Source organism: Gallus gallus, chromosome 7 (assembly GCF_016699485.2).
Source record: "Gallus gallus isolate bGalGal1 chromosome 7, bGalGal1.mat.broiler.GRCg7b, whole genome shotgun sequence".
Classification (NCBI taxonomy): Eukaryota; Metazoa; Chordata; class Aves; order Galliformes; family Phasianidae; genus Gallus; species Gallus gallus.
Genome location: NC_052538.1, coordinates 15,822,735 through 15,838,735, shown reverse-complemented (window position 1 = coordinate 15,838,735; position 16,001 = coordinate 15,822,735). Strand labels below are relative to the sequence as shown.

The window sequence follows — 16,001 nt, the reverse complement described above, 5'->3', positions numbered from 1 at the left end:
TAGGACTTGAGCTGAGCTGTGAGAGACTCTGGAGATGAAGATTCCTTATTTCCACGATACATCCAAATTACATTTCTTGATATTTTGCTGTTTAAACAGAAACATGTCAGGGCTTTTGTAGCAATGGCAGCTGCTGACAGCAGTGTGTATCCTAGTGAGAATGTCCGAATCTAGGGCTGGAGATGAAGGAAGCAGTAAATTGATCTCTTGCACTCAGTACAGTTCACATAAATTAGAGGAAATAAATAAGGCAGATGTGCTCATAGAGTACTGTAAAGCAAAAGATCTGATGACTGTTGCAGTGTGGGAAGGTGCTGCGTGTTTGCTGTGTTACACAATGTAAGCTTGGTTAGACAGCTTCAGCCACAAGAAGTACATACTGTGGTTTTCAGGAGGAGCAGAATGTCACTGAATCTCTTGCAGCTACAGCACTGCTTCTTTGCATCTCTTAAGTGTGTGTGTGGGGGAGAATCTTAATTAGAGGAATTCCAGCCATTGGCTGGATGATAATTGTCCGAAGAAGTTGAAAACCGTGGTTTTCTTTTTTTCTTAAAAGCATTATGCGAGGAGCTGTACTTGGTAGGTGTGTGCTTACAGTTTGCTAAGATGTAGTCAAATGTATCGAGAAGAACGCATCTGTTTGTCACTGGTGTATCAATGCTCTCTCAATGCTTTGTTTCCAGGCCTTCTTGCAAATGTGCAATCTGCCGGTTCGGGTGGTTTGCAGGGCCAATGCTGAGTACATGTCCCCATCTGGTAAGTGCGGCCTTCATTTAGATTACTGCATTACACCTCCATTTTGGTACCATGGCAACTGTGCCTTCTCTCGCTGATAACAGTCGGTCAGCGCTGCCCCGTGCGGGGCCTTCCCCCTCCTCGCCAGCTCCTTCCCATAAACAATTAGAACAGTTACATGTCACGTAAGGGTGGTACAATATGGAACTGAGGCTGTGAACGCAGTGCTTTGGTGTAGCAGTCAGACAGCTCAAATCTCTGGTGGCAATCTTCTCTAAAAGGCCTAAGCAGAAAGACTTATGTTTCCAAGAATGTCTTTATTCTGCATCCAGGGAATATTCCTGCTGATCAGTGCGTGCTGGTATGTTCTCCCATTGCTGGGGTGAGAAAACTGGAGAGAGCCTCTTTTGTTACCTTACCTGAGAGATAATGGCCAGTATGTAAATACAGGGTGAAAATGAAGAGTGAGTGTGTTGTCAGCCGAGGGTGACAGGTGATTTTAAACCTTTCTCTGATAAAGGAGACTGTCTGGGGAAAAAAACAACCAACCAAACGAAAACACCCCAAACCAGAACCCCACCAAGCCCACCAACAATAAATTAAGCACGTGAAGTGTACAGTCTGCTTCTGAGGGTGACTGGTTGCCTAAAATTTCCCAGAGGCTGGTCCAGAAGGTTGCCTAAAACCCAGCGAGCAGCTGACTGCAGGGCTGTCCGGTCTGGCAGTCCTTGCACTCCTTCCCAGTGTTTTGTTGCAGTAGGAGGTGTCTCTCTGCCAGTTGCCTGCCTCCAGCTGATGCCTGCCTGTTAGCATGGCTGCCACTTGTACTGGTTCTGTGGCTGCTGGTATTGCAGGCAAAGCAAGTGGAAACAGGGTAAAAGGTAGCCACATTTGGAGTTATATACATGATTCCTTAGCAAATAAAGGTAGCGTTGGAATGCTGAATGTCTGCACAGAGGAGCTTCTTAGGTGTGCAGCAGCGGGACGGGTGGCAGCCGTGTGCCCTTTGCCCCCCAAAGCTCGTGGCCACACTTGTGGGCACCTGTCCTGTAATATGGGTCTGACCCCTTCTTCCTTCTGCTGGTTGATGAAAATGAGCACAAAGGGAACTGATACCAGCTCAGTTTTAAACAAAGGCACACGTGCTCTTTTAGCCCTTACTCCTGGACTTATTTTTATTTACTTTCCCAGTTGCCTTTCTTTGCAATATTTTGGTTCTGTAAGGATAATTCAAAACAGGTTTTTAATTGCTGTCCACTCCTTCTCTGTCACCGACTGTTTCATGACAGCAGTAGGCAGATGTGCACCTCATCTTTTTGGGGTGAAGGTTATTTACCTCACAGTCCGCATAATGAGGAAATCCATTAGGAGGGAGTCAGAAGTGGAGGAGCAGAGGGCTGTTGTGTGTGAAGTGTAGCCTGACAGAAACTGCAATGCTTTGGAGCTCAGAGGGGGCTGTGTTTTCTTTCACAGTACGCAGCGTATGGATGCAGTGCAGCCTTTGGTATGGTCACTTCTTTACCCTGAGGCCGACTGAGCCAGTGAGAGTGAATCTTGGGGTAAAAATAAAGACTGGATGTGCTGTGAGCATGAACTCCGTGTGAACTAGGCCAGCAGTAGCTTTTACGTGTGTCAGAGGAAAGGAATGCGTGTATTGCTAATAATATGTTTGGAGCTGGGCAGGTATTGATCTTGCTTTCGGGCTCTCTGTAGAGAGCAGAGTTTGCCCACAGCGAGACAGGGAAGTAAGAGTGTGCTGTGTCCCAATGCACTGGGCGGCTTCTTTGCTGTATTTGGTCACGAGGGCTTTCTCAGTAATGCAAACTGCCCAGCGTGCGTCTCTGTCTTATGGCCAATTTCAGTCATGTAAGTAATCATGAACATTTGGCCTTAAATTTACACAGTACTTAAAGTTGCTGTTTGTCAGTTGCAGCTGGTTGAAGAGTTAGAGAACGAGCGGCGTGGTTAGGGTGGGTTGAAGGAGGAGCCCTCGGATCCCCGTTAAGAGCTGGTCCCAGTCACTGGAAATCTGGAGGATGGGAGGAGGGAGAGACAAGATCCTGCCGTGCTGAGTGTGCATTTTGCTTTCCCTGCTTGCTTTTCTGGGCTCGGTGCCACATCTCCCACATCCATTTCAGCAGCCCTTTCCCTGCTCGTGGGATGGAAGGGAGGGTGGGAATGTCTTGTCATACTGTCCGAGGGCTCAGTCTGATTGCCTGGGATTTCCCACCTGTACTTCAGAGAAATGTTGAATTCAGTCTTTCCAGCAAAGCAAAATCCGTTATTAAAATACAGGTCTCATTCAATAGATCTCATTCAATAACTTTGAGATAGGGAATTGCAAGTCTTGCACGTCAAAGAGGGTCAGAAGGAAGAAGATGGGGCGGTTACGTTGGTTATTACAAATGAAAGCTGTGTGAGCTTCATATGTAAAAACTTCACCTGTGCTCAACTGGAAAAAAACCCAACAAAAAACCAAGACTGGTGTTCAGGCATACGTGCGATATTTAATTGCTTTGAAAATATGAAATGATGGTTGACATGTATAAAAAGCTCCTACTAAAATACATTTCTCATTTTACAGGCAAAGTGCCCTTTATTCATGTGGGAAACCAAGTAGTATCTGAACTCGGGCCCATAGTCCAGTTTGTGAAAGCCAAGGTAATCACACAGGGTCTGCGTCTGTTGCTGGGTTGCGTACCAGTCTTCCTCAGACTGCTGTGGAGCTGCTGTGCTCTTCTGGAACGTTACTGTTTGAAACAGTGCAGCAATCTCGTGCTGGTTCAAGAGAAAGATACTCTGAAGTGAGAGCGCTGAGGTGGAAATGTTTCACTTTGGCATTACCTCAAATTCAGGAAGCAAATCCCATGCAGGACACGTGCATACCACTGCCAATTTCTGCAGCTGGTTTTCTACATCTCTGTCTGAGAATTCTTAAACCCAGAAATTACTGGTGTAAATTTTGAAGCTGTATTTTCAACAACATTGTCTTCTCAGTGAGCACTTCATAAAGCTGCAGCACAGATGTAAATCTGTGTTTACTTCTTGACACAGGTTGTGTGCTCACCTGTAACTGCTAACAACCCACATTTATTGCAGATCACTTCTGTTACATTATGATGATTTCTTTTTCATTCTAAAGGATGCTTTATGCAGAAAGTACACACACAACTTGTTACGTGCTGTGTGACAGATCGGTATCTGAGCCAAAGCACGTTGACTTCTGAGGTCCTTGGGTCAGGCATTGCTGAATATTCCAATATCCTCTCTTATGTGTCTCTTTCTTTCCCCATTAGGGCCATTCTCTCAGCGATGGGTTGGATGAAGTCCAAAAAGCTGAGATGAAAGCCTACATGGAATTAGTCAATAATATGCTCCTGACAGCGGAGGTACAGCAAACCATAGTAACTGCACATACTTCCATAAGCGATTGTAGGCAAGAATGCTTCATGATATTTTCTCGTTCTGGAAATAGTGTTTGTTCTTAGATTAAATCTTAAATCAGGTCATCGGTTTTTAAGGTGAAATGAGACGGGAATAAATTCTCTGGATCCTGAGGACTACTTGACAAAATATTCCTGCAGACACAAGCCACGTGTACAGCTCCCCTCACCTGTCTGAAGCATGCCCCGTAGCTGTAGAAATGCCTGATTTGCATGCATGGAAAACGCCAGCAGTCCTTGGGTTCCTGCCTCAACCCATAGCCGGCTGTACAGCCCCACTCTTGCCTTCCATGCACGCTCCTGTGCCTTGCTGGAGGCTGGCCTGCCCTGCGGGTCGTGCCCATGGGCCGTTAATGTGACGTGGTGCCGGTGCTGGAAATGCTCGCAGGCACGAGCAACCCCAGGCACACGGCTGAGGGCTGGGAACCTCTGTGTTGAGCTGTGTGTGGCACAGGCAACTGGAGTGGGCCTTCGGCTCCAGCCTGGTTGTGCTGCTTGTGAGCCAGCAACTTGGAGCTGGGCTTGTGACTCTAGTTTTAATTTCTTTACTATGTTCAGAAGTCTAATAGAAGGCACTAAATGGAAATTTAATCTAATATAGAAAGGAAAATTCTACTAGTGAGAAATGATTGTATCTGTATTCTCATTTATTAGGAAGTTGTAGTAAGTGTTCTTTCTGTTCCTAGCTCTATCTGCAATGGTGTGATGATGTTACAGTAGAGGAGGTGAGTGGTTCTGCAACATTTATCTTAATTAAAATTTAATGAGAAAACACTTTTGCTCACAAATGGAAGTCCCTACTCATAAATGAAACATTGAGCTCTGTACCATTAATGATACAGTCTTTTCACTTGCATTCTGCTTGCATATACATTTTAGGGAAGTTGTAACTTGACTGGAGGTATGTGACTGTGGAACAAATAGGAGTTTTGCATATGTTTCCAAGGTAGTAATTTTAAATGGTTCTACTGAAAACAATAAATTCTGCACAAATAATTGCAGCATATCACACAACATTCTTTCTCTTTATTGCTCTCAGTGATAGAAAGATGAGACTACTAGCTGTTTTGTAAATAGAGCTGTCTGCATTGTTTATATGATAACAAAGTCACTTTCTGTTTCTTACCAAAGATTACTCACCCGAGGTATGGCTCCCCTTACCCCTGGCCTCTTAACCGCATTTTGTCCTATCAGAAGCAATGGGAGATAAGGAGAAAGATGAAGGCCATTGGGTGGGCTGGCAAGTCGCTTGAACAGGTCAGTATGAGGGGTGAAGCTTATTTCTTCCCACTGTTTTCCACTGTTCTTTTATTTAAGGCTTAAGAGAAATAACACTTTATTTAACTACAACTGTTACAACAAAACTCTGTGCTTAAAGAGTTATGTGAGGTCAGGTATCTGTCATCAGCAGTGATAAATCTTAACTGATGTACAGCCTGATGGAGTGGGAGGAAGGATGCTTTACCACATGTGCATCTCTGTTCATGTTAGTTCAGCCGGTGGTCCTGAAAAACACATTTTTAATTACTGCCCCTCTCCTGTGGCATTAATAGGCACACCTTGCAGGACTGCAGCTTCACTTCTCAGAAGTCTAAAAAAAAAACAACAAAGAAAGCAGTTTGATATGTAAGTTAGTACCTTTCATTAAGCTAAGTTAAACATTTCTTGGAAAGCACTTAATTAGAGTTGGCTCTATGTTAAATGCGTGATTAAATAACACTTAGCTGCTACCTTTAACAGCTTTTGATGCTCCAACATTGTATATTCCTTGTCCCCTCTGTCAGCACAAGTACAGTAAGAAGGTGTATATATATATTTATATTTACTGTTGTTCTTTCCTGACAAGATGATTATCTTATCTCTTGTGTGTTTTGATAGGTGCTTGAAGATGTAGACCAGTGTTGTCAGGCTCTCTCCCAGAGATTAGGAACACAACCATATTTCTTCAATAAGCAGTAAGTTACTCTCTACAGAAATGGTATATCCACAAAAAACCCACCTGTATATCTACAGAAGTATATTTAAAAAATGTGCATACAGGTATAAGTATGGAAACCTTCTGTTTTACTTTAACGTTACATTCATGGATGAGGAAATTTGAATGTGTGGCTGCAATACAATTTCAGAAACAAGTCACTATAGATTTTAAAAGGAAAGTTTATGTAAGGCTTTTTTTAATTGATAATTCATTTTTATTCCTATTTGTCTTTATTTACAAAGAGAGCACCACAGCTCACGTAGTCTACAAGCTTGCACCTGTATACAGTTAATTTCTTAAAAAGAAACAAAGAAAGATATGTTTATAGCTTGTATTTCTTAGGCAGCGTTCTTTACTAAGCACAGGACAGGAGATAAAAGGAACAACCTGGCCTTTGTCGGATGTCTTTTGCTTCCACTCGTTGATGCCAATTGCAAAATGCTATTTTTTTCTCTGTAATTCAGTGAGTTTTTTACATATTTAAATTAAATGCTATATAACATCTGTGGAATACTTCCTGGGTTGTATTCAGGGCTGATAACTGTAGTGTAATGAACGGTGCTGAAAACCTCCAGGTTTCTCAGGCTCTTGTTTTTAGGCATCCTCTGCAGGCAGAGTTGGAGGTTTTGTGGATTAAGCAGTAGTAGGGGAGTAACACTGAAAAAGAGCAAAATGACCACTATGTTGGTGTGACAATTAACCAAGAGCAGGCTGACATTTCTAGAGTGTTCTGTGACACCTGCTTTGTGTCCACTTCTATGAAATAAATGTCGCCGGCTGTTGTCATTCTGGAGCTCCTTTTCTTATTGGCTAAGTAGCTTGAGTATGAAAAAGCACAAAAAGGGAATAGGAAGGGCTTCATTTCCCCCTCTTCTAGTTTTTAGTTTTTAGTTGAGTCATTCATTTATTCATTTAGAAAAGAGCTGCAGGAACAAAACCAATGGTGGAGCATGGCTGACTTTGATCAGTAACCGTGCTCCTTCTGTAAGTGTTATTTTTATGTTTCCCAATCACCAAAAGGAAAGAAACATGGCATATTGAGATCTATGCTCATTTCCTGTGTGTTTGCTGAATTCAGTGTTGCTTTATTCTCAGTTCTTAGGTTGTGTGGTTACCTGGAAGTTACTCAAACCAGAGATGGGATGTTTCTCGATCAGGACTTGCCTTTCAAAATATCTGTTCTGTTCTTCTGTTTTTACAGACCAACTGAATTAGATGCTCTGGTATTTGGACATCTGTTCACAATCCTTACTACTCAACTAATCACTGATGAACTCTCTGAAAAAGTGAAAAACTATGGTAACCTCACAGCCTTTTGTAGGCGAATAGAGCAGCAATACTTCGAAGGTCACGATAAAGATGGCTCTGCCGCTGCTTCAGCCAGATCTGCTAAAAGGTCCTTACTCAGATAAGTGTGTTGTTTGATGGTCAGGGTGTGCTGCATTTCAGTTTTGGTTTTTGTTGTTTATTGAGTTGGTTTTGAAAATGCTTATTGAATTGGTTTTGAAGCTGCCAAATCATTCTGAAGCAAGAGCTCCTCTCCTCTCTAAATGTAGTTTTAGTGTTGTAGAATACACTGTGCACATTTAACTCGAAATGACTGTATGGGCACCTGGATTTCAATAGGCTGCATGCCACTTACTCTGAAGTGACCTTGAAAGAATATTGTATCTGTACTAAAAAGAATAAAATACTTTAAAAAGTTTCTCTGATCTTTCTAAATGGCTTTCACTAAGCTTTACATCAGGGTAATAGTTTCTGCTCATCCTTACAGTAAAAAGGCAAAAGGAATACAGCTTGCATGAAATAGCAAACAAATCATTTGACTTTGTAATAAAACTCATTATAGGAAAATACTTCCTCCTTCTGCCAGTACTCCCTAGCCTTTCATGTGCTTGCACTTCAAAAATTCATGTCGACAAAGGTGCCAGCATTTGTAAACTAGTGGTCAAAAGTAGGGCTCTAGGGCTTTCTTTTTCCTTCCTCTCACACTATTCCTATTAGAATAACACTTCTACCTTTCTTTATGCCCTTGCGGTACAGTAAGAAAAGTAAGAAACTGCTGCGCTTGTCAAAGATGGGCAGCTGACAGCTAAGTTGAAGCCCTCACCGCGGAGGGCAAGGCTGCTTATGAGCAACAGAGGTGCAAGCTGCCCAGTGCTGTCTCAAACAGGTACTATAAAGCAGAAAAAAGGATGTTCATCCTCGTCTGCTTGGGCAGCTGGTAGGAGCATCAGAGGTAACGTCTGGTGATCAGGCTATGGGAGTAAGTTAGATAAGTAGGATCCCGTTGACAGGACGTGGAGAATAGCTGTATGGTAAATAGTCCAAATTACTGTTTTGGACAGTGTTAGAGAACTGAAGTTCTCCTGCCTCAGCCAAAACGCATTCAGGAACTGAGTGACAGGGATGTCTTGTAGCTTCACAACATCGCAACTGATGAGATTCTATTCAGTCCTTATTTTGTGTCATTGTGTCTTATTCTGTTTGCCTTGTTTCTGCTTTTACTTCTTGTTCACCATTTGTTTTCAGATTGGAGTTCTTTTTTTTTTCTCTTCCTCCGATTCCACATTTTTTTCTCCTCAGTTTGTCTGCTCTTTGTTTGGAATGAAATTTGCTGGCTAAGCATCTGCCTGCCTGTTTCTACCTTCAGTATGTTAACACTGCTATTAAACTTTGAAATAGTTGCTGGGGTGGTTTACTTCCCAAAAGGAGGTGGTGTGAGCCTGCAGCTGGCATGCCTCATTCCTCCTGCCTCCATATCCTGCGATGCATGTCAGCACAGTAATACAGCAGTAAGCAAAACTATATCCTTCGTTGCTCCAAAAGCCCTGGTAATCTGGACCTTTTCAAGGAAAGAGAGGCTGTGTGTAGGCCTCTGTCTTTCTGGTATTTCTTTGAGCATGTTAAATAGCATCAGTATGCTTTGCTGTGTCAGTTGTGCTTGATGCTTTTCCAGAAGTGCTAACAACCCAGGGAAAGCGCTGGTGGCAAAACCAGCCCTCGTGCACTCTACACAAACTAGGAACCTGCCTGAGCAGTCTGACTTGTTGGAACCATTGTGTTTTGGTACCATGAAATATATTTATTTGGCTGTACCTTCCAGTGTCAGAATTACTGCATGGCTTGAACTGTTACGCAGTGACTGAGATTTTGGCTGCTGTTTCCTCCTCAAAACCTGAGCAGAAAGCAGCAGCATACCTTGCCTTGGCTGGGTCTCTCTTGGCTCTGTGGCTTGTGAACCACTGCTACTTATTCATACTGCAAGGGACCAGCACTGCCAGCTCAACTGGAAAATGGAGCTGAATACCGGCTTTCTGATCTGGGATTCACACTGGAGTTGAACTAAGGTAAGTATCAGTGCATAAGTGGGGCTTGGCTATCTATCAAATGGCTTCTGCTAGGAGAGGAATGTTGCCCTTGTTCTGTGTTGCAGTTTCTCAGCTTCACACGTTGGGCTTTAGTTTGAAAAGGAGTTCAGACAAAACAGTCATCTCTTGATTGCTTAGTGACAATTTCTGCTATCAGAGTGTTGGTAGCTGAGAGCCCAGAAGTTTCTTTAGGGTCACCTTGCCTGCATTAATGTCACCTCTGGAAAAATTAGGAAGTGAATTTGTTGTGGAGGTTTTATTGGACTGGGGAGAATGGCATACTGTGATAAGCACTACTTTGAGAGAAATCCTCTCTGATAGGCTTGAAAGCTAGCAGTGCCACAAAGGCGGGGAATCCTGGATAAAAAATGGAAGTATCTTAATCCAGAAGAATTAAACTTGGATTTACTTCCTGTGAACTTCAGAGCATCATTCACGAATGCAGGATTTCACTCAGCTTCAGTGGTTTTGGCAGTTCTGCTACCAGCAGATTGAACTGCAGGAGTAATTTACTTGGTGGATTTCCAAAGCCACGTGTGCACAGGCATTAACTTACACATAGCCTGAGAAGCACCAATGGGCATGTATTCCTCCTCTATTAAGGCTGCAGTGGCCGTTGGCCTATTGCTTACCGAATTTGAGAGATTGCTTTGAAATGACAGTGTTGGATTAAACCCCATTGCTGTATTTTGGCAAGAACAGGTTTCTCTGAGGATGAGCAAGCACTGGTAAGACAACACTTTAAATGCTGAGCTGATAGTCATTGCAAATGTTGTGTGGTAACACCTAGCATGCTTTTAACTTCACAGGAAAAAAAACCTGCTGAGGTACCATATGTATTCACCCACTTTGAATGTCTCATCTGGAAAACATGCCCAAATGCTGTGGAAGTGGTTCAGCAAAAGATAATGATCTGTTCTAAGCAAAGTTTGTGTAAATCTGAGCTACTCAGACTGCACTTAAGGATATGGAGACAGGCAAATTACATGGAGCTTTCAATTCTGAAGTGAGAGGACATGCAGGGATCTGCAGGCTAACCTGAATAGTTTCTGAAAGCTTAACCCCTCCCCCTCTTGCTTCTTGAGTGTGACTTTGATACCTTCATTAGTAAAACAAAATGTAAAAAGGATTTTTGATTTCCCTAAGAGCAGTCGTTCATAACTGCACGTCCTTCTATGCAATCTCTAAACTGAAAACAACAAGAAAAGTCTTTGCTACCAATGTTGAAGATAGCTATTAAACTCATAGATAGAGAACATTGAGCTCCACCAGTACAAGAAGCTGTGATGCTGTCATAAGTAACACTGCTAGCACGAGTTCTGCTGTAGAGCAGCTGAGCTCAGCACCGAGGACCATGGCTTGCAGATCATGATCTAACTCTGGGAAGCTTCAGTCCTGTAAAGGACAATGACTGCTGCTGAGCTGCTGTGCACAACTCAAGAAAAAGAATGAAAAGCTGAAACATGACCAGCAATAAAGCCATTATTAGCCAACTTCTTATTTCCCAAAATTAGGATAAAAATAAGATTTCTTGCACAAGGCATGTCAGGAGCAGCTGTGCCATGGCTTATGTACATCCTTTGAATATGCTCCACCACAAGATCTGCAAGGATCACTCAGCCAAAGTGGTACACATGGTCATAAAAGCACTTACCTACAAGTGAATGGACACTGTGGAGTCTGAACAACGTGTACATCACTTACCCTTGGTGGATTTCTTCTCACTGCCTTTCTGTTCCATTAATTGTTTCATATGGAGATGCTCAAGCTGAGTAAGTTCTTGTTGGAAAGAGGCAGGTGCTTTCCTTGCCTGACAGAGCTAAACCAAATGGGAAAGCTGTGGTGAAAACAACTGCTCCTCTGTTCCCAGGGTGCTGCATTGGCATTCTGTTGCCTGACTACAGCAACATCTGTGTCGATGGTGGGGCGATGAAGAAACTGGTTTCAGAGATGAGAGTGGTGGTACAGCAGGCACTTGTCGTATTGCAGGCACCTATAGGCTGAGGAGAACAACAAACAGAAGAGGGATTTTGTTGTTTACTGTTGCTTTTACTGTATATAACAGATTTGATTGCTGCAGACTGAAACAAAGCCCATTTTTAGAAATGCTTTATAATTATATAGCTCTTCATTGCACAAGAAAAGTGGCAATGTTACCGTGCATCCTTTTTGGATGTTCAGAGTTGTGCCCCATAGGCTAAAGGTTATCTAGCTGCTGGCAGTGTCTCTGCCTTGAATCTGTGCAGCAAGGCCTGCAGCCGCTGGGAGGAAAGAAACCATCATGAATTTGAACGTTAAATAGTGTAGACCGGGAGTTTGCGTGAGGCAAACAAAAGCCATTCTAAAAACTAAAAACCCAACTTGGAACCTTGCGTGTCCTGATCTTGTCCAAATGCATTAACACTTCTGCTGCAAATGTTTGAGGGTATCTCCTTTCTCTCCCTCTCTCTCTCTTATTATAATTGAACTATTGCATGGCCCCATGTTTTCCTAATGGCTTTTAACAAGCAAGGGCTGCCTTTCCATGGAGGTGAGCATCCCTTGGCCAGCACATTTTAGCTCAATGGGTAGAAGCGTGGGGCCCTGTATCTGGGAAATGGAGCATCCACCCTACTCCACTGTGGGCAGTGACATGAAAACAGCCCATGATGTGAAGGCAGCTGGGATTTCAGCCGCAGACCTTACAGTGCTGATCCTGGTTTCCAGCTGACAGCTCTCCCTGAGCCCCTGCTTCTCCTGTCCCTCTCTGAAGGCAGTTCTCCACTGGGGAGTGTCTGCTGCTGTGTTTTATACTGCTGTGATGAGGTTACCAAAGAAACATTAGGTAAAGGATCTTTGGATTTAGCAGCTTTCCCTAGGATTTATCACTCCATACATCAGATAGTAAAAACTGTAGTACTCAGTGGTGTTAATGAGATATACATCTGCTGTGTTCTCTGCCTTTTTTTTTCGCTTCCACCTCTCCAAGCTAAAAAAAATAACCTGGCAATCTCCTGCTTCTCAAATGTACGTAAAACTTGGTCTGGTGGAAAAAAAGAGCATAGCACAGCCCTGCACATGGAGAATGCTGCTGAGCTGCACTTAATGATGCCTCTTAGGATCAGCCACGCTGCTTGAAAACGCTTCATTTCCTGTGGCTTTCCTTCTTTACAAGCAGAGTGCAGCTCCAATGGCTCTCACAACAATTATCACCCACTTGTTCTGCAGGTTTGAAGTTTTTTGCATTAGTCAGGTTGAGAAATTCATGGTATTAATCATGACTGAAGTTGTTATTTATCACCTGCTGGGTGAGAAATAATAATTTTGGCACTACTGGGGCAGCAGACCAGAAGTACCAAATTAAGTAAAACATCTAAACACTAGCAAGGATCATTTCTCTGATTAATGAATTGTTACAAAGAAAAAGTGCTATTTGTTATCTGATCTTAGGATAAAAGTGGGACTTGGAAGTAAAAACCATTAGCGAAGTCCGGCGGCGCTGTGATGTAGTTTGAAACTTTCCTGGCGGATCTCTGCTGTCATTCTGTGACTGTGAACACGCACTCATCTGTGGCAGAGTTGCAGTACTTGGCTCGCGCCCCCACTGCCAACTTTGCAAAAAGTAGCATTTGGCAAGGAGCTCAAGGCCCGTTGTGTAATCGCTGGGAAGAAATGTTGAAACTGCTTTAACCTTCTAGGACTTGTCTGGGCTGGAAGGTTTTGCCATAGGAACAGTCACCAGACTGGCAAAACACCATTGTGTGAAGGTGGTAATGAGGGCACAGGAAATAAAATAAGCAACATCAGTAGAAGTGAGTTTATACCCAGGTAACTGTATCCATATGCAGGGGCCATCAGTCACTTGCTGGATTAAAAATCCCACAGATACTTGCTGCCTGACCAGAGGTATTTCACATGTAAATGCAAAAAGGGCCTACACTGTCATGGTTCCATTGAAATGAGGTGACTGTGTGCTTTTATAACTGCAAACCGCTGCGTCACCATGATGTGCCCCATCCTCTCCCTGAAAGACTATGGCGAGGAGCTGGCCATGGAAACTCCATTTTCTGGGTTCATAAATGAGATGTAACGACTTGCTCTCAACTTTGAATACTGTTGAAGAACTCAGCCCTGTAGAGATGGGCCACCACTGAAAACAAATAAACTTTGGGCTCAGTTTTTTTTTTGTTGTGGCTTAAAGAAAAAAAACCAAAAAACAGAACTTGTTTTAGAGGCCCTTTTTGGCTCCAGCTAATACATTTTCTGGAAAGAAAACACAGCCAAAACCACTGCTGTCTACCAAACCAGCATGCGCAGAGGCTGACTTCAAACCATGAGCTGACATTGCAGGCTGACATGAACTCATGCCTTTCCTATCTGGCTTAATGTTGACGGTATTCCAGCTTGTCAATAAAGACTTTTTTTTCTTTTTTCTTTTTTGTAAGCAAGCTGTACCTCATGCAAATGCTTTATAATGTAATTTTTTTTTACCTTAAAGTTTATTTTACATTTAAGAGGATATTTAGAGACCCGAAGGATATGGGATGTGATGGTCAACTCCTCTACAAAAGTTGCTTGAATCGTCTTACTTCTGTGGTTTGTGCTTTCAGTTCAGTGGCAAGGATTTGAAATGAGAATGCAAAGGATGCTCTGTCATTAGAGCAGCTAAGGGCCTGGCAAATGGAAGGCCATCCTCCCAGGCGGAGCAGGCAGCCATTGGGCTATCAGTGCCTTGTTGCAGGCACTGTGGAGAGGAACTAGTGCCACTCAGCTTTGATGAATTGTGTGGTGCTGGAATAAGGAGCAGCCATCACTCATGCTGCTTACACTATGGCATGATCCTGTTGCCGTAGCATGCTCCTTGTTTGCATTTGTCTTCTCTCATATAGAATTCAAACTTTCTACTAGTTCTTGCCAAAGACGTTCCAGCTGTGGATCAACCTCCCTCCTCATGATCTCTCCTACTGATCAGAGGGCTGCAGCACCTCTCCTATGAGGAAAGGTTGAGGGAACTGGGCTTGTTTAGCTTGGAGAAGAGAAGGCTCTGGGGAGACCTCATTGCGGCCTTCCAGTACTTGAAGGGAGCGTATAAACAGGAGAGGGAATGGCTGTTTATGAGGGTGGATAGTGATAGGACAAGGGGGAATGGTTTTAAACTGAGACAGGTGATGTTTAGCTTAGATATTAGGAGGAGGTTTTTCACACAGAGGGTGGTGACACACTGGAACAGGTTGCCCAAGGAGGTTGTGGATGCCCCATCTCTGAACGCATTCAAGGCCAGGCTGGATGTGGCTCTGGGCAGCCTGGTCTGGTGGTTGGCGACCCTGCATATAGCAGGGGGTTGAACCTGGATGATCATTGTGGTCCTTTTCAACCCAGGCCATTCTATGATTCTGTGATTCTCATAGACCTCAGGGTCTCTCTGTCATCTCCTCATGGATGATGGCATCTCCTCTCTCTGCTTTAATCTACTAAGCAGAATTTTGGCCAGCTTCTCTTGACTTTGAAGCTGTCTTTTGCTGGTCACACAATTCTCTGTCTTGTGATCAGCAGTTCTGTCACTGATGCCTGGGATAATCACCTGAGATTATCTTGTCTTGACTGCCTCTCATCTTTCAGATGTTAGGAAGCTGTTAGGCTAAGAGCTGCCCCTTTCTTTTCTTCTCAAGACAATAAAAACTTCCCTTCAAGTCTACTTTCTGCTTCTACCTCGATTCCAGTAAATTCCTCTCTAAAATTCCTTTGCAGTTTCTGTTGGCTCCTTCCCTTAGGAGTGAGAGTATTTTGATCTACAGTGCCTCCTAGCCAAGAAGTATACAGCCAAATTACTGACTATCTCTAAGATCTCTTTCATTTGCAGCTTAAGTCTGTGTTGTAGCATGCTTAAAGAACCAGTTGATGGAGATCAGTAGTTTGGGGGCATGATGGGAAGGGTACTTTTCTATCTACTTGAATAAATTCATCTCCAGCATATTTTGTCATAGGTTATAATGTTTTGCAAAAGGCAGGTAGGTTTATGCATGTGTGTGATGATCACAGGCATTAGGCCAGACCTGCCTGTTAACTTTTGTATGACAAGCAAGCATGAGCACACATGGCTTTCTATTATGTCAAAACATGCTTGTAGCAAAGCATATAAACAGTGCTGTGGAGAATGCTGCCCGTCAGCTGATGGAAATGTTTCTGACATTCTGACAGGACAGCTCCTACGTACCTGTTTCAAAGGAGGAGCTTTTATTTGGTTCAGTGCACTGTGCTGGGGCCCTTCCTGCCTTTGCTGCTACTTCATGGTCTTCCTGTACTGGGAAAAGGAGCGTACCGAAGGTTTTTATGCCAATGGATCCCACTGCCCGCTCTGCATTGGAAGAGATTCCTTGCACCACTAAAATCACCTTAGAGCAAACAGAGAAACCAGCTGTCTAGGCTTCTTTAGATAGAGAGAAGCACTCTTCAACCCTACCCTAACCCCACCACTTTCTGCAACAGTGATTCCTC

At 43.4% G+C, this 16,001-nt stretch overlaps 1 protein-coding gene and 1 long non-coding RNA gene across 9 annotated transcripts in view; one reads left to right on the top strand and one right to left on the bottom strand.

The window, feature by feature from the left end:
* Positions 1-7,861, top strand: part of MTX2 (metaxin 2) — a 32,813-nt gene extending 24,952 nt beyond the window's left edge. For both annotated transcript variants that reach the window (XM_015289585.3, XM_421989.7), the window contains 7 exons: positions 684-756; positions 3,320-3,396; positions 4,032-4,124; positions 4,865-4,903; positions 5,310-5,435; positions 6,057-6,133; positions 7,358-7,861. In XM_015289585.3, the coding sequence (XP_015145071.1) occupies positions 696-756; positions 3,320-3,396; positions 4,032-4,124; positions 4,865-4,903; positions 5,310-5,435; positions 6,057-6,133; positions 7,358-7,568 (684 nt within the window). In that variant the 5' untranslated portion in view covers positions 684-695 and the 3' untranslated portion in view covers positions 7,569-7,861. The remainder of the gene's footprint in view (positions 1-683; positions 757-3,319; positions 3,397-4,031; positions 4,125-4,864; positions 4,904-5,309; positions 5,436-6,056; positions 6,134-7,357) is intronic.
* The window catches only part of LOC107053812, a 125,059-nt gene continuing 114,207 nt past the window's right edge, over positions 5,150-16,001 (bottom strand). For 4 of the 7 annotated variants that reach the window (XR_005861296.2, XR_005861295.2, XR_006939814.1 and 1 more), the window contains 2 exons: positions 11,232-11,527; positions 5,150-5,769 (listed from right to left, as the gene is read on the bottom strand). This is a non-coding gene — a long non-coding RNA (uncharacterized LOC107053812). Of the gene's footprint in view, positions 6,814-11,231; positions 11,528-16,001 lie in introns of all 7 variants that reach the window. The other 3 variants (XR_006939815.1, XR_005861301.2, XR_005861302.2) reach the window with 2 other exon arrangements.